Source organism: Peromyscus eremicus, chromosome 7 (assembly GCF_949786415.1).
Source record: "Peromyscus eremicus chromosome 7, PerEre_H2_v1, whole genome shotgun sequence".
NCBI lineage: Eukaryota > Metazoa > Chordata > Mammalia > Rodentia > Cricetidae > Peromyscus > Peromyscus eremicus.
In genome coordinates this window covers 113,577,761-113,599,776 of record NC_081422.1, presented here as the reverse complement: position 1 = coordinate 113,599,776, position 22,016 = coordinate 113,577,761, and the positions used below count along the sequence as shown (strand labels likewise).

Below are 22,016 nucleotides of genomic sequence, written 5' to 3'. Positions count from 1 at the left end.
CATGTGTGTGGGTGTATGCACGTGGAGGTGTGTGCATGTGGGGTGTGTGTGTGCATGTGTGTGGGTGTGCATGTGTGTGGGTGTGCATGTGTGTGTGTGTGCATGTGTGTGGGTGTGCATGTGTGTGGGTGTGCATGTGTGTGGGTGTGCATGTGTGTGGGTGTGTGCATGTGTGTGGGTGTGCATGTGTGTAGGTGTGCATGTGTGTGGGTGTGCATGTGTGTGGGTGTGCACATGGGGGTGTGTGCATGTGTGTGGGTGTGTGCATGTGTGTGTGTGTGCATGTGTGTGGGTGTGCATGTGTGTGGGTGTGTGCATGTGTGTGGGTGTGCATGTGTGTGGGTGTGTGCATGTGTGTGGGTGTGTGCATGTGTGTGGGTGTGTGCATGTGTGTGGGTGTGTGCATGTGTGTGTGTGTGTGCATGTGTGTGTGTGTGCATGTGTGTGGGTGTGCATGTGTGTGGGTGTGCATGTGTGTGTGTGTGCATGTGTGTGGGTGTGCATGTGTGTGGGTGTGTGCATGTGTGTGGGTGTGCATGTGTGTGGGTGTGCACATGGGGGTGTGTGCATGTGTGTGGGTGTGTGCATGTGTGTGGGTGTGTGCATGTGTGTGGGTGTGTGCATGTGTGTGGGTGTGTGCATGTGTGTGGGTGTGTGCATGTGTGTGGGTGTGCATGTGTGTGGGTGTGTGCATGTGTGTGGGTGTGCATATGTGTGGGTGTGTGCATGTGTGTGGGTGTGCATGTGTGTGGGTGTGTGTATGTGTGTGGGTGTGTGCATGTGTGTGGGTGTGTGCATGTGTGTGGGTGTGCATGTGTGTGGGTGTGCACATGGGGGTGTGTGCATGTGTGTGGGTGTGCATGTGTGTGGGTGTGCATGTGTGTGGGTGTGCATGCAGTGTGCACAAATGGAGGTCAAAGGACAGCTTGCAGAGTTGATGACGCTCTTCTACCCTGCAGATCCTGGGGCTCAAATTCAGGTTGTAAGACTTGGCAGGAAGTGCCGTTATCCTGAGCATTTCACCTGTCCCCCTCCCCTCCCCTCCCCTCCCCTCCTTTCCTCTCCCCTCTCTTCCTCTCCCCCTCCTCTCCCCTCCCCCTCCCCTCTCCTCCTCCTCTCCTCCTTCCCTCTCCTCCCCCACCCCATCCCCTCCCCTCCCTTCCTCCTCTCCTCTCCCTCTCCTCTCCTTTCCTCTCCCCCCCTTCCTCTCCCCCTCCTCTCCTCTACCCCTCCCCTCCCTTTCCTTCCTTCCCCTCCTCCTCCCTTCCCCCCTCCTCCCACTTCCCCACTTTTCTTGCTTATTCTCCCTACTCTTTTCTTTTTGAGACAGGGTCTCACTCTGTAGCCCTGACTGTCCTGGAACTCATGTAGACCAGGCTGGCTGTGAACTCCTACAGATCCACTTGCCTTTGTCTCCCAAGCTAAAGATGTGTGCCACTACACCTGGCCCCGGCCCCCCTTCTTATTTCATTGTGTAGCTTAACATTCTGAATAGAAAAAAATTCTTGAGTGGGTTCAATGACTATCTTGGACTAATCCATCTAACCTTAATTACATATATTCAAAATTTGCATATATCCACCTCCCTGGGTAGCCCAGGCTGGCCTCAAATTCCCAGTCTTCCCAAGGCTGGAGATTCTAGGTGTGTGCCACCATAACTATCTAGTTAAGGTTGATTTCTTAAAAACAATTTTAAAAAGTTTTATGTATGTGTACGTGTGTGTCTGAATGCATGCCACATGTATGCAGGTGCCTGGGAGACCAGAAGGCAACATCAGATCTGGATGCCAGGCGCCCGGTGTGGGTGCTGGGATCTGGACTACCATTCTCTACAGAGCAGCACAAGTTCTTGACCACTGAGCAGTCTTTCCAGCCCCAGAACAAGGCATTTGCTATTTTAAAATAAAAATGTAGGGCTAGTGAGACGGCTCAGCTGGGGTGAAGGTGCCTGCTGCCAAGCCCAGTGTCCTGAGTTTGATCCTTGGGCCGCACGTGGTAGAAGGGGAACTGACTTCTGCAAGCTGTGCTTTGACCTCTTGTGATACATTGTGTACTCTCATAAAATCTGCCTGAGGATCAGAGGACAGAGCCAGCCAGAGTTAAACACCGAGGTCAGGCAGTGGTGGCACACACCTTTAATCCTAGCACTCGGGAGGCAGAGATTTGTCTGGGTCTGTGAGTTCAAGGCCACACTGGGCTACATGAGATTGATCCAGTCTAGGGGAGAAACAGCCAGGCAGTGGTGGCACACACCTTTAACCCCGACACTAGGGAAGCACACACACCATTAATCCTAGCACTAGGAAGGTTGAGATAGGAAGTGAAATGGCTGGGTGAGAAAGGCATGTAAGGTGTGAGGAGACAGGAACTAGAGCCTTCCAGCTGAGGACTCAGAGGCTTTCAGTCTGAGGATTCAGTCTGAGACAGGATCAGCTGAGGAGTCGGCGAGGTGAGAAGTGGCTGTGGCTTGTTTCCTCTGATCTTTCAGCATTTACCCCAATATCTGACTCCAGGTTTTTATTATAAGACAATTTAGAATTTGTGCAAAAACCTGTGTTCTCGTTTTATTCTGCTACTGTGATACAACACTTTGACCCAAAGTTACTTAGGTGAGGAAAGGGTTTATTTGACTTATACTTCCAGGTCATAGTCCATCATTGAGGGAAGTCAGGGCAGGAACTCACTCACGGCAAAGGAATCAGAGCAGAAACCATGGAGGGATGCTACTTACTGGCCATCTAGCTCACAGATCCATGGTAATCTGGTTTTCTTACATAGCACAGGCCCACTTATAGCCAGAAGTTTCTCCCCCACCCCATGCTTGCCAGCTAGCTCTTTCATCTTAAATCAACCCATTTCTATAAATCTATATGTTGCCACCTGGCCATGGTCTGCTGACATCTTGCTGTGCCTTCGGTAATGGCTGGAGTCTCTCTCTCTCTCTCTCTCTCTCTCTCTCTCTCTCTCTCTCTCCTCTGCCTTCCTCTTTCCTGTCTCTCTCCTTGGATTTCCTGCCTGCCTCTAAGCTGTCTTGCCATAGGCCAAAGCAGCTTATTTATTAATTAATGGGAACAACATATATTTACAGTGTATAGAAAGATATCCCATGGCACTCACGTGTGTAGGGATGATGCTGCCCACAGTGGATGTGTTCAATCTGACCTGGACAATCCTTCAATGGAGCTTTCCTCAGACAAAAGCTGAGGCCAACTAAGACAGCCATCAGATGTGTGTGTCCCCCTTTCCACAATAAAATGAATAAATATAATTTTTAAAAGATTTTAGTAGGAGCTAGAGAGATGGCCTAGTAGTTAGGAGCACTGGCTGCTCTTCCAGAGGATGCAGGTTCAATTCCTAGTACCCACATGGTGGTCCATAACTGTCTATAATTCCAGTCCGAGGGGACATGACTTCTTCTTCTGGCCTCCTCCAATACTTCACACATGCAGGACACATACAGGCAAAGACCCATACATATAGAATAAAAAGATAAAAAAGAGATTTAAATGAAAAATTAGTATTTTAGATAGGAAGCTGATGACTATGTCCCAAGTGGATGTGACCAGTTTTGAAAGTCCTAATTGCCCTGGTCGAGAAATGTCACTTGCTTTCTGGATGAGCTCCCTGGATGTGTGACACAGCTCTAGATGAGCTCCCTGGATATGTGACACAGCTCTAGTTGAGCTCCCTGGATGTGTGAGCACAGGTCTAGATGAGCTCTCTAGATGTGTGAGCACAGCTCTAGATGAGCTCCCTGGATGTGTGAGCACAGCTCTAGATGAGCTCCCTGGATGTGTGACACAGCTCTAGATGAGCTCCCTGGATATGTGACACAGCTCTAGTTGAGCTCCCTGGATGTGTGAGCATAGCTCTAGTTGAGTTCCCTGGATGTGTGAGCACAGGTCTAGATGAGCTCTCTAGATGTGTGACACAGTTCTAGATGAGCTCCCTGGATGTGTGAGCATAGCTCTAGTTGAGCTCCCTGGATGTGTGAGCACAGGTCTAGATGAGCTCCCTGGATGTGTAACTTTCCTTCCCTTTTTGTTATCTATTTTCACAGCTGAGAGTCTTCAAGTTAGCCAAATCCTGGCCCACTTTAAACACTCTCATTAAGATCATCGGCCACTCTGTGGGTGCGCTTGGAAACCTGACGGTGGTCCTGAGCATTGTGGTCTTCATTTTCTCCGTGATTGGCATGCAGCTTTTTGGCAACACCTTCAATAAGACCTCCTGTACTGCACAGAAACAGTGCATGCGGCGCTGGCACATGGGAGATTGCTACCACTCCTTCCTGGTGGTGTTCCGCATCCTCTGCGGGGAATGGATCGAGAACATGTGGGAATGTATGCAGGCGATGAAAGGCTCTCCACTGTGTGTCATTGTCTTTGTGTCGATCATGGTGGTCGGAAAGCTTGTGGTGAGTCACTTAGGTTTTCTTTCCATTCAGTATGTGTTGATCATTTTCACCCTCCCTCCCATGCATCGTTTTTCTTTTAACCCATCAAGTCCAGTTTGCACTGCCCATGTTCTTGGATGTGTGGCCTTCCACTGAAGTGTGGTTAATTTCCCAGGAGCAACACTTTTAAAGAAAACTGACCCTCTCCCGGCAGCTGTCAATTACTCGTATCTCCTTGGGTAGGGGTGGGACTTCATGTTTCCTCCCCATCTCCAGGCTGGGATTTGGTCCGGCTTAGGCTTGCACAGGTTTGTACACACTGTCATAACTGCTGTGAGTTTGTGTGTGCAGCTGCCCTGCTATGGCTAGCTGGTTAGGAGCACTGGCTGCTCCTCCAGAGGACCCGGGTTCAATTCACAGCACCTACATGGCAGCTCACACCTGTCTGTAACTCAGTTCCAAGGAACCCGATGCCCTCTTCTGGACTCCTTGGGCATTAAGCAAGCATGTGGTGAACAGACATACATGCAGGCAAAATACTCATGCACATAAAAATAAAACAGAAAAAAATATCCTTTTGAATTTGGCCCAATAAAGATACCGACAGGAGACAAAACCTCTAACACATGGGACATGTGTATCACATTGCTTACTGGCCGTACCATGGTATCTATCCCTGATGCTTATAGAAACCATGTTCTCTTGGTCAGTGATTGACTAGGCCAGTGGCTCTCAACCTTCCTAATGCTACGACCTTCAATACAGTTCCTCATGTTGTGCTGACCCCCAACCATAAAATTATTTCGTTGCTACTTCATAACTGTAATTTTGCTACTGTTATGAATTATAATGTAAATGTCTGATATGCAGGATATCTGATATGCAACCCCTGTGGGAGTCAAAAGCACAGGCTGAGAATCACTGGGCTAAGGGAAGGCTGCATGACTTGATTTGGTGGATAAGATACAAAGAGATGTCCACTGGGGAAATATGGGAATGGCTTTTCATTCTTAAAAATGTGCACAAGAGGGCTTAGGAAGAGAACTCATGTGGGAAAATGCTTGATGTACACACAAGGACCTAAATTCCACCCCAGAATGAATGTAAATGAAGAGCCTTGTGTGGTGGCTGGTCCTTCCATGCCAGTGCTGTGGAAACGTGGAGACAGGTGATCCCCAAGACTTGTTGGTTAGCCAGCCTAGTCTAGCTGGTAAGAGTCAGGCCAGGGAGAGACATTGTCTCCAAAATTCAAAACAATAGGTAGATGGCTTCAGAGGGACAAAACCTGAGGTTGATCTCTGGCCTGTATACCCCTCTCACACACAATACACACACACACACACACACACACACACACACACACACACACACACAATGGCCCTCCCCCTGGGTCTTCTCATGACTATGATTCCTAGAAGCATTATGTAATGATGTGAACTAATGTGTCTGCAGGTTATAACAGGCCCTTGTTCTTTCTTCAGACATCTTAGACTGTTGGGTTTCCTTACTGTGTAAGCAGCTTGAGTCTTTCCCTGCAGCTTAGATATCACCAGAGAGGCTAATTAGATGCATATCAGTGACGATGTGAAGAGATAGAGACATGTAAGGACCCTCGGGCTTGGAACTTCAGAACTAAGTAGGGGCCTTGGGGCAGACGTAAGTAACTGTCCAAACAGATCACTTGGTCCCAATAAATGGTCTGCACAGCTGGTGACATAGGTTCAGGAGAGCCGGAAATCACTTTTGGGAGTTGGAAGAGAGCCTTGAGAAAGGATCGGTGGGCCACTGTGATGCTGGAGAAGGTGCAGGGAAGAGGAGTTCTCCTGGTGAAGCTGGAGATGAGGACCAGATCCGTTTAAACCCTCGAAGCAATTCTTGGCAAAGGGCAGTTCACAGCCATCTGGTTGCTCCAGCTGCAGGCGGTCTGATGCCTTCTGGGCATCTGTAAGCACCTGGTTACACATTGCATACATATACAAACATACACACACACACACACACACACACACACACACACACACAGGAGTAAAAAATAATAAATCTTAAATTAAAAAATTAATTACTATACAAAACATATTTAATTGTAACATTTACATATATAACTTGGGTTTTTTCTTATTTTCATGTGTAGTGGTGTGTCATGAGTGTGTATGAATGTTCACATGTGTGTATGTATGCCCAGGTGTGTGGCTACCCGGTTTGCTCCAGAGCTCACAGATGTGGTTGTTCTGGCTACCTGGTTTGCACCAGAGCTTTCCCAGCTGTCTCTGAGGCTGGAATCACAGGTGGGCAAAGTCCATCTGGCATTTATGTGGGTTCTGGGGATTTGAACTCTAAGTGTTGAGTCGTCTTCCTAACCCACAAGGTTTGCTCTTGTTGCCTTCTTCTCTGGCCCCCTTCCTGTTGTACTCTCCCCCTTTCTGCTTCCAGGTTACATGTATTCTATTATTACTTCCACCTTTAAAGCACCTATCTTTCCTTCATCTTGTAGTTTCCTTTCTATTTCATGACTAGTACCCACATCCACACTCACACTCACATCTGCACCCATCTACAAAACTTTAGGAGTGGGACCTGCATGTGAGAGAGAGAGCATGTGGTGTTTGTCTTTCCATGTCTGGGTTCTCTCAGTGTAACGATTTCCGGATGCACCTTTCTGTAGTTGGAGTTTTCTCCAGTTCTGCTCAGGCCCACAGCTGCTCAGACCCGAGTAAACACACAGAGACTTACATTACTTATAAACTGTATGGCCATGGCAGGCTTCTTGCTATCTAGTTCTTATATCTTAAATTAAACCATTTTTATTAATCTATAAGTTGCCACGTGGCTTGTGACTTACCGGTACTTTACATCTTGCTTCTCATGGCGGCGCCTGGCAGCATCTCCTGACTCAGCCTTCCACTTCCCAGCATTCTCCTCTCTATACTATACTATCCCACCTATACTATACTTCCTGCTTAGCTACTGGCCAATCAGCATTTTATTTATCAGTCAATCAGAGCAACACATTCACAGCATACAGAAAGACATCCTCAACACCTTTCCTATGCTTGTACTCCTTAACTTGCATTTGCTGTGTGTCTTGTCTCTGTTCCTTCTTCAGCCTTCATCTTGTCCCTACGGAGGAGAGAGCAGGAAGTCTCATTTGACTAGAATGTGAGCCTGGGGGTGGGGAAAGGCTGTTCCAGGAACTCCAAGCACCTCTTCCTTTGCTAAGTTTCCCTTATTCCCCACTCCAGGTGCTTAACCTCTTCATTGCCTTGCTGCTCAATTCCTTCAGCAATGAGGAGAAGGATGGGAACCCTGAAGGAGGGACCAGGAAAACCAAAGTGCAACTGGCCCTGGATCGGTTCCGTCGGGCCTTTGCCTTCGTGGCGCACACGCTTCAGAATTTTTGCTGCAAGAAATGTAGGAGGCAAAATTCACCAAAGCCAAAAGAGATCCCAGGAAGTTTTGACAGTGAGAATGAAGACATCATCCCCCTGGATACAAAGCCCTGGAAGGAGTTTGATGCACAAATGACTTTGGACACTGGGCACGACGGGGCTCGCTTGGCCCCGCTTGCAGAGGAAGAGGATGACATTGAATGCTGTGGTGAACTCAGAGCCTCACCAGTCTCACAGGCTGGTGCTGAAATTCAGGTATGGAAGGTCCACACTTCAGGTTAGATGTGGTTGAAACATACAGCCACCACAGGACACTTGTCACCAGCATGTTCTAGGTATTGTTCAGGGATATTAGGCTATAAAATGTATATGCTATTTGATATATCAGGCTAATCCAAGTATCTGGAGCCAGCTAGACTATGAGCTCCAGATCAATGAGAGACCCTGTCTCAAAAACACCAAGATGCCCAGATCCTGAGAAAAAATATCCAAGATTGTGCTCTGGCCTGTACACAAATGAGCACCGTGTTTGCAACATGATACGGAATGTCAGAAAATCCCTCATAGATTAACTAACCAACTCTTGGATTTTAGCTGATTCTGATGTAGTAAAGTTGATACCAGGATTTGCCATCACACGTCATTTTTAGATATCCTTACAGATCATCACACCAAACCTTCCACTTTTATGAAGTAGTCTTTTTGTATTTTCCTTTGTTCTTTTTTGTTTCCTATGTGTTTTAGTGTCTGTTTCTGTCACTGTGGTATAATTCTCTGACAAAAGCAACTTAGAGGAGAAGGTTTATTCTGACTCACAGTTCACCATGGTGGGACCATCAAGGTAGCAGGCGCTTGAGGCAGCTGCTCACATCACATCTGCAGTCAGGAGACAGGGAGTGATGCATGCTGCAGCTCAGCTTCCTACTCCATTTACACAGTCCAGGATCCTAGCTAGGGAATGGTGCCACCCATAGTGGGCTGTCTTCTCATCTCAATGAACACAATCGAGATAACCTTCTGCAGGCATGTTCAGAGACTCATGTCCCAGGTGATTCTAGATTTTGTCCTGACACCACGTTAAGTTGCTAGGAAACCCTCCGTATTCAATTACTTTTCATTTTTCTTACTCTTTATGGTCTATCAGGTAATTGTGAATTTTACTTTTTACTAAATTGTGGCAACACATACCAGTATTATGTATTAAGTGATTTATTAGTTAGCTATTGAGTTGAATGGATGCATTTTAAAATATATTAAATCTCCATATTGCGGCTGGGGAGGGGGCTCAGTGGGTAAAGAGTTTGGACCTGAGTTCAGATTCCCCAGCACACATATTAAAACAAGCAAACAAAAACAGGTATGGTGGTAAGTGCCTGTAATGTGAGCACTGGGGAGATTGGAACTGGGGATCACTGCCCCTTGCAGCCCAGCCAGTCTAGCTAGTTGGTGAGTTCTGGGCTCAGTAAGAGACTCTGTCTCAAAAATAGGGTGGTGAAATGATTCAGAAAGACATCAGGCCTCTACATGTGTGCACGCACGTGCACACACACACACACACACACACACACACACACACACACACACACAGTCTCTATCTCCCACCCCCACCCCACAGCGATATTTCATCTCTGAGTTAATTGGATGGGATGAGTCTTATACTGGAGCCATACTGTTTTGATTGTGTAACTTTACAATACACTCCTGGTTTTGTTTTGTTCAGTAGTTTTCCCAGTATACTTCCATGTTGAGTTTTTCAGGAGCAGAATTCAAACTCTCTTCATGTCAAGTGAACTGTCCAGAGAAATATTAACTCCACTCTGGGCTTTGTGTGTCAGACCTGCGATGTCCCTCTGGAGACCAAGCAGCCCACCAGTCCAGATGATCCAGGTGTTTTGGAAATGGAAGTGTTCTCTGAAGAAGACCTGCATAAGAGTGCTCGGAAGGTAATATTCCCAGGGTATGGTTGAGAGGAGCATGAGACTCCTCCACACAGCTTAGCCTTGAATAAGCTTAGCTTATGCCATAGAGTAGTCTTGTGGGACAACAGCAGAATGCGTGAAGACATGATTTCCAGGGTTGAGTCTCAAACAAAGGTGTAAGCTAGGGTCTGTCAGTTTTGCTACGTTGACACTTGGGGCAAGACAACGGATCACTGTGGTGGGCTTTCCTGTGAACTTTAGGATGACTGCCAGTAGTGATCCTTGGCCTCCATTCACCAGATATCAGGAGCATCCCATTAGTTGTGACATTAAAATTGTCTCTAGTTCTGGGGAGATGGACCAGTTGGCAGATTGCTTGTCTTGCAAGCACAGGGACCCGAGTCTGATCTCAAGAACACATGAGAAGCTAGGCATGGTGGTAGATGCTTGTAATCCCAGGCACAAGTAGGAAGGTCCCTGGGGCTCAGTAGCCAGCTAGACTGTGAGCTCCAGATCAATGAGAGACCCTGTCTCAAAAACACCAAGATGCCCAGATCCTGAGAAAAAATATCCAAGATTGTGCTCTGGCCTGTACACACACACACACATACACACACACACACACACACACACACACACACACACACACACACACTCCTTTATTTAAAAAAATATGTTTCTAGGCATTGCTGGAATGTCTCCTACAGGGTTAAGTCAGCCATAACCACTGGCCTAACCTATTATTCTATGAGTTGGGATAGCTGAAAATTAGTCTCAGTAGTTTTTTTATTATCTACCCCTCTAATTGGCAGCCTATTAGGGTTATGATTTATAGGGGAGAAGGGTTGAGCTACTGTGTACACATATACTTGGCTGCTTATTAGCTGTGAGAGACGAGATCATTCTCTCCTGAAGTGAGGCTGATAGAGAACTTAATAAAAAGTTCCAACAGGAATAGCATATTATTAACATCCTTATATCTAGAAGCCTTTGCCTAGTTGGTTTTAGCCTGAGAGTTTTGGTAACTGACTCCTTCTTCCCCTGTTCTGATGTGCAGAAGTCTGATGCTGCAAGTGTGCTCTCAGAATGCAGCACGATTGACCTGAACGATGTCTTTAGAAATTTACCAAGAACAGATCTCCCCAAAAGGCAGCCAGACAGGTGCTTGCCCAAAGGTAAGTGGCCATATTTTTACACATAGTTTAAGGAGACTTTGTGTTCTCTGTAGCTTTGTGGCTTAGATGGATGCCTCATTTCTGTCACTAGTATTATTAGATTATTATATTCTGGCAGAGGGAATTTCAAGAGACTCTTGGTTTAGGTATGCTCTATTCACACAGCCCAGCAGTGTGAATATCTGAAAGCTCTCCTGGAGAACTAGCTGGGCCAACATAACAGCTAATTGGTAGAGTCCTTGGGACATCCACTGTCAGAATGGATGGAGAAGAAGGGGAGTGAAGTTTGAAGGGCAGTGTGGTCCATGATAAAGGTGTGCCTATGTTGGGGGCAAAGGCTGCTTGTAAACCTCTTTATAACTGATCAAGTTCTTCCATGTGTGGCTTGAGTCCACAAAGCCTTGGAAGCCCTCCCCTCAAGTTTCTTGAAACCCTTTGGGTACTATCTGTATGTTATAACCTCCCCACCCCACAATTTTGGCATAGTTAATAACCACAAGTCATTGATGGCATTCAACAATAAATAGACCTCCACATCAGTTGACCTGGCTGGGCAACTCTGCTAAAAGTAGATGGCTTTGTTTATGTAAGTGGTATCAGTGAAGGGGCCATCAGATTTAGCTTGAGTGCATGACCAAGTTGGCTCTGCTACATATGGCTCATCCTTCTTGGAGAACCAATGGCCTAGCCTGAAGCTGTCTCCTTTAAAGAGAGGGTGCAAGAGGGCATGTGGAAACAGGCAAAGCTCAGAGCTGGCACATTGTCACTTCACCTCTTCCTTTTGGGCATTATAGCTGAGTCCAGATTTCAGGCTTTGGAAAGAGATCCTCTCTGGTGGGGGAAGCTACAGTTCACAAGGCCAGGGACATAAAGTGATGAGCTGAGGTTTACTAATGCAATTCACTCCAGGCACTAATGCAACAAATGATTCCTTTCAGGCCTCAGTTGTCATTTTCTATGCCACAAAACAGACAAGAGAAAGTCCCCCTGGGTTGTGTGGTGGAATCTTCGGAAAACCTGCTACCAAATCGTGAAGCACAGCTGGTTTGAGAGCTTTATAATCTTTATCATCCTGCTGAGCAGTGGAGCACTGGTAAAGGATGCCTCTGGGGAGATGAATGGCCAATGGGCAGCTGGTGGCACTGCATCGTGACTGTGATTGTGGGAAATGGACAGCAAAGTGAGCTCTTCACAGATGGCGCCTTAGTGAGCAGGGTTTTACAAGTCTAGAGTCCGAGCCCCCACTGTGAAGGTGCCTTCCCTGTTGGAGAGGGTTAACTCAGGCCAGTGTTTGAAAGTACTTTCTTGTCTAGCCCTTGGACTTGGCTTTCCCACTTGCTTCCCACTTCTGGAGGGTTCCTAGACATCTCCACTGTATCACATACTTCAGACGGTTTCTACTCTTAATTTCCCTAAGACAAGATGTTAGGGGAAGGCCTGCAGGGAACAGATGAGGATATAACCAGTTGCTTGAATATTTCCCATCACTTGTGGTCCCTTAAGGGACAAGAAGATGCTATGTTCTTTTCATGATCTTTCCTGGTCAAGGTGTGATGTAAATCTCAGTGAGGCTGATGAGTAACTCTGAGTCTATCTGCCTTCGGAATCAGGGTCCTCAGCACCTTTCTGCTCTCTCTTCACTCTCCAGTCACTCCCGTCCTCTCTCCAGCTTCCCTTATCACTTACATATTTCCCTTTTCCTTAGCTCCCCTCTTCCTCAGTTTCCCGTCTTCCTTCTCCTGTCTTGTATCTCCCCTTGAAATGGCTCAAACATGACACTAAATTGTTATGGTTTGTCATGCCGAGTAAACAGAATCTTTCTTGATTTGGAGTAACAGATTGCTTCACAGTCAGTCTGTAGTAACAGAGATGCCACAGAAGTGCCTTCTTGTGTCCCATGCCTTCTCTCTAGTGCTTTATACGTGTGTAATCCTAAGGGAAAGGGAGGAGGATTGCAGGTCAAGTTCAGGGGCTGGCACCAGCATAAATCCCCATGTTCCACATGTAGTGCAAGTTATTCCTCAAACAAAAATGTGAGTTTCTCTAGAACCGTCCTGGGAACTTCCCTAATGGACTTTGGTTGTGAGTCTTTGGTAATTACATCTCCACTGCTTGTGTGTCGTGAATAGCATGGTTGCATTTATATTATTTCGTAAATGGTGCCAAGCAGCAGGAAGGCAGTGGGGCTGTTAGAAGGCCACAGACACATGCCCTGTGGTGGCAGGGAAAGAAGACATGACCAGAGACCTAGCAGCAGGCAGAGAGTCCTACTTCTCAATCTGCTTTCAGAGAGGAAGGTGTAGTCGGGGCACAGCGTTATAGAACATGTCATGTAGAGGACACCAGGAGAAAGATCTAGCCCATCCAACACCATGACATCATTGGAAGCTAGTTTGGAATGCTGAGTCTTGAGCCATTTCCGAACCACTGAATCAGAGCCTACACTGTAATAAGTTCCCAAGATGATGTGGGCTTGTTAGACACTGAGAAGGTTGGGTCTGGACAATTGCACAGTAGTATCAAGTATCTCTTATTAAAAACTGTCGCTAGCATGAGTGGGAACCTTTGGAACTCAGTTGCATGTCTCTGACCTGCTTAGCTGGCTGTAGCTAAGCTTTCAAAAGAGAAAACGAGTCTGTAATGCTGTCCAGATTGTACCTGTACAGGCAGGTAATGTAGACAAGTCTCTGGCCTCCATGTGATTACACACCACAGTTGTAAGTGATGGGCTCAGAGCAGGAGAGGCTGAAGGGTAGTGAGCAGGATCAGTGCTCAACCCAACTTTATGGGAACAGGGCAGTTTCCTGTAGAATGTCAGCTCAGCCAAGTTCCCAAGGCTGAGCAGGAGCCAGCAGGACAGAGAAGAGACAAGAGCTGTGTTAGTGACTTTTCGCCTTGTATTTAGCTCACAATTCAAGGTGCAGCCCATCATGGTGAGGAAGGCATGGAGGTAGGAACAGCCCGATACCATGGCGGCAGGATCACGAGGCTGCTGTTCACAACCTCAGGGATCAGAAAGCAGAAAAAAAGTGATATGCCCCCCAAAAAACAAAAAACAAAAAACAGTGGATTAGTTGGGAACCAATTATTAAACATGAGAACCTATGGGAGGTATTTTACTTCCAAACAATATAAGGACATTTTTTTTCTAGTCAAAGTTGAGTTTGGTATGTGGAAGTGAGTTGGTTGGATTCTTTTGAATTCTTTTCCCCTTAGGATGTGGCCCTACCTTGTACCTAAAATGGGACCGATTTTCTGCCCACTTTCAGTGTTTTCTTAAGTATCTTGGGCAGGGTTAGTACCACCCCCCCCATTCCTTCCTTTCATTCTTACTATAGAGAGGCTGAAATGATAGATCATACCTAACTCTACTGGCCCCGAAGAATCTCAATCTCTCTCTCTCTCTCTCTCTCTCTCTCTCTCTCTCTCTCTCTCTCTCTCACACACACACACACACACACACACACACACACACACACACAGAGTGGGTGAGGGAAATGTTTGGGTGTAGCATGGAGGAGGTAGGTTCAAAGCATCAGGTCTCATTTCCATAATCACACTTAATGGATGTTTGATAGTCAAATTTTCACCAAGAGCTTTGGTCCAGAGCTTCTCTATTTTAGTGTGTCACAATACAGTCACAAAATGATATTATCTGTAGTGTGTGTGTGTGTGTGTGTGTGTGTGTGTGTGTGTGTGTGTGTGAATTGGTAAGGCTGTTAGTCATGGGAGATAATGGACTCCAGGCTTGCTGAGATATAGAGTATAGAATTAGGAACACAATGGAAAGGCACTGAATACAGTTGTTAAGGGGACCTGGATGGTTAAAGTGGTGGTCTAGGGCATGGTATTTCTGGGAAACTTGGAAAGATACATTTGGTAACAGTTGAAAGGATGAGGAAGCCCAGAAAATGACGTGGCAATCTATTATGTAGGAAGACACTCAGATTTAGAGGTGTATTAGTTACCTTTCTCACTGATGTGGAAACTACCCAGTAGAATCAACTTAAGGGGATGGTCTAGTTTCACTTCTGTTGCTACGATAAAAATGCCCTGATGAAAGCAACTTTAAAGAAAAAGGATTTACTCAGCTCATAATTCCAGGTTATAGACCATCATTGTGGGGAAGTCAAAGCAGGAACTTGAAGCAGCTAGGCCCACTAGGCTACATCCTCAGTCAAGAGCAGAGAGATGAATGCATCCATACTTCCTTAGCACCCACGCTATATGTATACAATCTAGGATCCCCTCCTTGCCCAGGAAATGGTGCTGGCCACAGTGGGCTGGCTCTTCCTACACTAATTATTGCAATCTAGACTACTGATTACAGACACAGACACATCCACAGGCCAACCTGATCTGTACAGTCCATGACTGAAGACTGTGTCTATTAAAATTAACAACAAAACTGTGTTGACAGTTCACCACCACAGAGAGAACGGGTTTATTTTGGTTCACACTTGGAGGGTACAGTCTGTCATGGCAGCTGGAGTGTGAGGCAGATGGTCATATTGCGTCCATAGTCAGGAAGCAGACAGAGAGACAATGGTGGTCCTCAGTTTGCTTTTCCTCTTTTATTTAGTTCAGGATGCTAGCCCATGGGCTGGAACCACCCATAGTTGAGATTCTTCCCTCCTCAGGTAATCTAGCCTACAAACTCTCTCAGACATGCCCAGAGGTGTGTCACCTAAGAGATTCTAGTCACTTGACGACATCAGCCATCATAGGGGGCCAGTGAGGAGATGCCGTGAGGTCACCAGGGTCACAGAAACATGGACATGGAATTTTCCATATTTATTTAATCAAGGCATACATTTTACTGGAAAAAAATCTGCCTTAATCTTTTTATACAAAAACTTCATCACCAAGATACCAACTAGTTTTTATCCATATAAAATATAAAAAAAATTTCAAAGTCAGGAAAGAACTCTGCAAATATTCAACCTGGCCTATGGCTGTGTTTTATTCTTTCAGATATTTGAAGATGCCAATATTTCCACGCGGCCCAAAATTCGTCAATTACTAGGATGTACTGATAATATTTTCACATTTATTTTCATTCTGGAAATGATTCTAAAATGGGTGGCCTTTGGATTTCGGAAGTATTTCACCAGTGCCTGGTGCTGGCTCGATTTCCTCATTGTAATCGTAAGTTTACTGTCTCTGCGCCCTGTTTGGGTTGGGACAGGGATGGGAGAGGAGACTGTCGGGGGGGCTGCCTTTCCTGTGGTCCTCATACTGGTCCTCTCAAAATCACAGTGTGCACGGTTACAGTACTGACTGCTAACTGTCATCTGTCCACCCGTGGTCCAGTCCTCTCGGGCCCTGCCTCTCATAGTTTCATAAAAACACTGCTCCAACCATCTCCGTGATGACACTCCTCCACCTCTCTCTTTCTGAGCCCTGCTTGTGTCTGATGAAAACCCAGAGGAACTTCGGGCGTTCCCCATGTTTCCTTCTCCTTCCAACTAATTTTCTTTTTCCATTTTTCTGGTGCTGGTGTTTAGGAAGTAGGAGAGGAAGGTTCACCTATGTTATCTTGTTCGATGCACACTGTAGTTGTTGGGAGCTCAGCAGTGTTGTATGATACCTGCCACATTAAAGAGAAAGGATCCTGAAGCTTAGAAGATTAACAACTAGCTTCAGGTTGTAGAACAGACTCGTGGTGATGCTGGGCTTCGCATCTCCAGGCCTATAGTGCTAAAGTTAATAATAAGGAGCATGTTCTGATGCTTCCTCTGGACCACTGTTAGCTTAACTTTTCCTGGGGAGAAACCACCAGTGTCTGTTTACTCATCCTGGATGGCCGCTGATATACTAAAGTCCAATTTCTAAGTTTTACTTAGTGAGATGGATGAATCCACGGGGCTTTCTTACAGTGTGTGGGTGACACTAGACCAGCTGCATCACTGCAAAGTCCCACCCCTCTACAGGAAGGTGCATCATGGAGTCCTGCTGTCAATCAGCCCTCCACTCCCAAGACAATCTGTGCTGGGAGAGGGATCTCAAGTCTCCCTTCTTCGATCCCTTAGGGAATGTCCACAGCTGCATTTCCACAGACCTGGCTGGCACTCTACCTGTCTGCTCTAGTTGCCATGGCTACCAGGCACAAATCCAAGATGGCATCATGATACATTTAGAGAAAAAAAAACCTTCCAACAGCCACGTTTCCTGCCACCTGTGCCAAATGTCTTCTTCCCTCTTCTTGCCATAGTCACTCTTTGTGGAAGGGACTTTTATTTTCCCTGTATTCAGAGGAAGAAAATAACTCAGAAAGGCTAAGAACTATTCGAGACTCTCTGGTGAGAAGAGGTGGAGGTGAGATTCAAACCTAGGAAGTCTCACTCTAGGGCGCAGAGCTTTAACACATACATTCTTCCCACCATTATGTTGATTCCACATCTACTTAAGAAAGTAGGGAAGGGGCTGGGGTGGTGACTCAGTTGGCCAAGTGCTTGATGTGCAAGCATGGACCTGAGTTCAGATCCCCAGCTCCCATGCACAAGAGCCAGGCACATCTACAAGGTGCGATAATTCCAGCTCTGAGCGGGTAGAGATCGGAGGATCCCTGGTGCTCACTAGCCAAACTGGTGAGCTCCAGGTTTACTGAGACTTATCAGGTGGAGAGTGGTTGAAGGCAACACTGGCATTGACTTCTGGGTCTCTGCATGCGCATGTACAATGTGCATGCACATAAAGACAAAAACACACAAGTGAAGCCTATAAATAATTTAAATTTAGCAAATTCAAAATAGATAGTCAAAGTCTAGCAGCAATCCTTAAATATATCAAACAGTATTCTAAAGCCACAGTGTCAAAAAACATCAACAGACCCAGATGGTTTATACAGGCAAGTTTTACTATGTTTTAACAAATTCAATATTAATCAAGGTGTTTTGAAGAATAGAAGAGGGAAACTGCAAACTATCCAAATGAGACAAGCATAACCCTTGCTTGTTTGTTTTTGAGACAGGGTCTCATGTAGCCTAGGCTAGCCTCCAACTCCCTGTGGAACTGAGGATGAACTGGAACCTTGATCCTCCTGCCTCACCTCCTGTTTGCTGGGATTGCTGGTTCAACCCAAGACAAGTGCAATATTGGTAAGGAAATAAACAAAACCTAACAACAGATGTAAACAGCATAACATAAATTTGTAATTATGTGCCTATGAGTCACAGAGAAGACAATCCACCTGTGAGGCCCAGGGTTGGTCTTGACACTGTATAGACTGTGGCAGGGAACTCCCAGTTTCATGGCTCTTCAGCTCCATAACTGAATCTAGGAACTGATCATGTGAGCTTCTTGTCTCCTCATCTGTGAACAGCAGGTGTCTTAGTCCCTGTCCTATTGCTTTGAGGAGACGCCATGACTATGGTAACTCTTATAAGAGAAAACATTTAACTGGGGGCTTGCTTACGGTTTTGAAGGCTTAGAACATTATTATTATGGTGGGGCGCATGGGGCAGGCATGACAGGCATGGTGCTGGAGCTGAGAGCTACATCCTGATCTGCAGGGAAAGACAGAGCAAGACTGGGTCTGGCATGTGCTTTTGAAACCTCAAAGCCCCTCTCCCCCAGTGATACACTTCCTCCAATAAAGCCACACCTCCGAATCCTTATAATCCTATCAAACAATTCCGCTCCCTGGTGACTAGGCATTTGAGCCTACTAGGGTGTGTGGGGGGGGGGTGGAATTCTTATGAAAACCACCAAGATTACACATAAATCAATTAAGATTACATACAATAGGGGCCATCGAGATGGCTCAGCTGATAAAGGTGCTTGCCACCAAACCCAATGACCCGAGTTCAACCCCTGGAGCCTGTATGGTGGAAGGAGAGAGCCAAGTCCTGCAAGTTGCCCTCTGACCTCTGAGCTCCACACAATGTCCTCCTCCAACAAATAAATTAATAAATGGAAAAAAGTTTAAAAGAGTCCACATAATGATCTTTATAATAATTCTGGAGTAGAAAAACACAAACCTAAAACACAAAAATAAGTAAGTCCAACTCCATTAAAATGTAAAACTTCTATTTTTCTACTTAGCAATGCTAAAATTGTGATTAAGACAAATTAGACCCCAGAACTTAGTATTTGTGGTGTACATGACAGGTATTTATATATATATATGTGTATATATATATACACATATATATGTATATAATATATATATATATATATATATATATATATATATATATATATTACAGATCACAAAGAAAATGACACCCAAAGGCGAGAACGAGCGAAGACACAGACAGGAGAAACCCAGTTGCATTTTTTCACGTGTGAATAATTGCAGACTGAATTCATGAGTCAGCACAGAAATGCATTTGAAAGTGAAAGTTAGCATCACTCAGATTGAAAAACATCTTTTACAATTAAGTGACACCTGTGTCAAGAAGAGTATTAGAAATTAGAATCTCTAATCGCTGCTAATAATTTAATTGGGATAGTCATTATGGGGAAAGTTTTGCGGTATTTGATAAAATTACAAATAGTGCCTATTTATAATCTAGGCATGCTACTTCCTATTATAGATCCAATGGAAACTCTTGGATATATACCCAAGAAAAACAAGTCTGTCAGCTTATGATATTCCTTATAACAAAGAAAAGGAGGTAGCCTAGTGTAGAAGTAACCGTCTTATTAAATAAGAAACAGAGCCAATGCAGAGATGAAAGCCCAAGAGGTCAGAGCTAAGAGCCTTACCCTTCACTGTTGTAGCTATTCTCTTCAGCCAAGAGACCTACTTCCTGTGTGTTTGTCTTTATATAGACTTTCTGTTCTGCCTTCTCATTGGTTGTAAACCCAACCACATGACCTCCTCGTCACTGCCTGTCTGTACAGACCTCCAGGTCTTCTATGGTTGGTATTGAGATTAAAGGCATGTGTCTCCATGCTGGCTGTATCCTTGAACACACTGAGATTCGCCTAGCTCTGCCTCCCAAGAGCTGGGATTAAAGGCGTGTGCCACCAACGCCCAGCTCTGCTATGGCTTGCTATTAGCTCTGATCCCCAGGCAACTTTATTTATTAACATACAAATAAAATCACATTTCAGTACAAATAAAATATCACTATAGCCAGCTATTCATCAAAGGAGAACAGGTCCATATAATATGACCACTGTGTCCTGTGATATTCCACAGCAGTTAGACTAGCATGGGCCAGTGAGTTATTGCATTAGGTGAAGGTGCTTGCATTGAGCCAGATCATGATAGGAGAGGAGATATGCCTGCAAGATGTCCTCTGCCCTCTACATGTGTGGTGGAGTGCAGGTGCTCACATATGTACAAAAAATGGGGAAGAAGTAGCAAATCGTGTAGTATACCATGGTGGTGTATAATATAAATTGTATATTATATTCAAATTGTATATATTATATATAAATTGTATATATTATACATTAATGGGGGTCTCAAAAAAGAGCAGAATAATCAATGCCAGTCAGGAAAAAATACAAATAAAAACAAAGTCACACTAGAAGACCTGCCCCCTTGAACAGTGATTGAGAGTGGAAAAGATCATGGCTGTTTTAGTGTGAGAATCTGATTGCTATCTCCAAATTTGATGGAACAGAAACTAGCCTGAGGCTCAGATGAATAAGTGCATAATGTCCCCATGGGATGTCCCCTCCCATATGAGAGTCTTGCTTTGGTACTCCAGAACAGCTCCCCTTCACCGTCCTTTCTCTCTGAGTAGAGTAAAGCAGAGTAGAGTTTGCTGGAAACTGCTTAAATACTCTCCCAACAAAATACAAACCTTATTTAAAAAATGATGTATTAAAACACTTTTTATTTCTATTTTTTGGGGCATGCATGCACATGCATGTGTATTTGTGTGAGTGCACCTAAGGGCTTGCATGTGCGCAGCCTAGCATGGCTGGCAGGTCAACCGCAGGCTTGGAATTTCACCACGTACATACACTAGCTGGCCTCCTCGGGATCCTCTGTCTCTACCTTCCATCACGAGGGTGACAGGCGTGTACCTCCACACCTGGCTCTTCACATGGCTAGTGGGGATCCACCCCCAGGTCCACATGCTTGGGAGGCAGGCACTTTACTATTATCTAAGTAAAAGTATTTAATGTTGATCACAGATTTTGTAATCTAGCCATCTCACACATGTTCCTGCCCCAGTCTGATTTATGATCTTGTCCTGTGTGTCTATGTCATGGCCATCTGGTTCCCTTGAGTTTACACCAGTTTCTCAGCGTCTTTTGTGACTCAAATGACACAAACGTATCCCTCTCACTGCAACTGCTCTTGCCCTTCCAGCAGGACCTGGATTGTCACTGTACTTAACATCTCAGAAATAGGGTCCTCGATAGTGCTGGAGAGAGAGTCATGTAAGCATGAGGCCCTAAGTGTGGATCTCTGGCATCCATGTAAAAACCCAGGCACAGTAGCTAGCACACACCTGTAATCCCAGGACCAGGGAGGCAGAGACAGGTGTACACTAGGCTTCACCGGCCAGTCATTCTAGCCTATTTGGCTCCAGGTTCAGTGAGAGACCCTGGCTCAATAAGGTGGAGAGAAATTGAGAAAAGCACCACAAGTTGACCGTCTGGTCTCCACATGCATCCCCCCCCCCACAGGTACACAGACAGACAGACAGATAGACAGACATGTACATGTATATACACCAAGGGAGAAGAAGAGAAAGGAGAGAGAGAGAGAGAGAGAGAGAGAGAGAGAGAGAGAGAGAGAGAGAGAGAAAGAGAGAGAGAGAGAAAGAGAGAGAGAGAGAGCGCCTTTGAGCCTGCACTGGCAGTTCTGGCTGCCTAGGCAACTGTCCTCACCAAGCATTGTCTCTTCCACAGGTATCTGTGGTCAGTGTCACGAACTCAACAAGCCTGAAGTCCTTCCGGACTCTGCGAGCACTGAGGCCTTTGCGGGCGCTGTCTCAGTTTGAAGGAATGAAGGTACATGGATGGGTGGAAACTTAGCTAACAGGACAGGCTTTTCTTAAGCTTTTACTGGGGTTCTATGTAACCAGACCAGGCCTGGACTATGAAAAGTAGAGAAAAGACTATGTATGCTGTGGTCTGTCTCTTGACAGCCAAGGCAGCCTCTGTCTTCCCGTCAGCATCCTAGGGAAAGACATGCCCCGTGTGTCTAACGTCATCTTCACAGGGC

General features: G+C 45.6%; 1 protein-coding gene across 1 annotated transcript in view; it reads left to right on the top strand.

Annotated features, from left to right (window-relative positions):
* Scn11a (sodium voltage-gated channel alpha subunit 11) overlaps window positions 1-22,016 on the top strand; it is a 72,303-nt gene that overhangs the window by 33,414 nt on the left and 16,873 nt on the right. Inside the window, exons 14-20 of the mRNA XM_059267179.1 lie at window positions 4,061-4,417; window positions 7,636-8,037; window positions 9,618-9,725; window positions 10,759-10,876; window positions 11,815-11,969; window positions 15,851-16,024; window positions 21,701-21,802. Coding sequence (XP_059123162.1) covers window positions 4,061-4,417; window positions 7,636-8,037; window positions 9,618-9,725; window positions 10,759-10,876; window positions 11,815-11,969; window positions 15,851-16,024; window positions 21,701-21,802 — 1,416 coding nt within the window. The remainder of the gene's footprint in view (window positions 1-4,060; window positions 4,418-7,635; window positions 8,038-9,617; window positions 9,726-10,758; window positions 10,877-11,814; window positions 11,970-15,850; window positions 16,025-21,700; window positions 21,803-22,016) is intronic.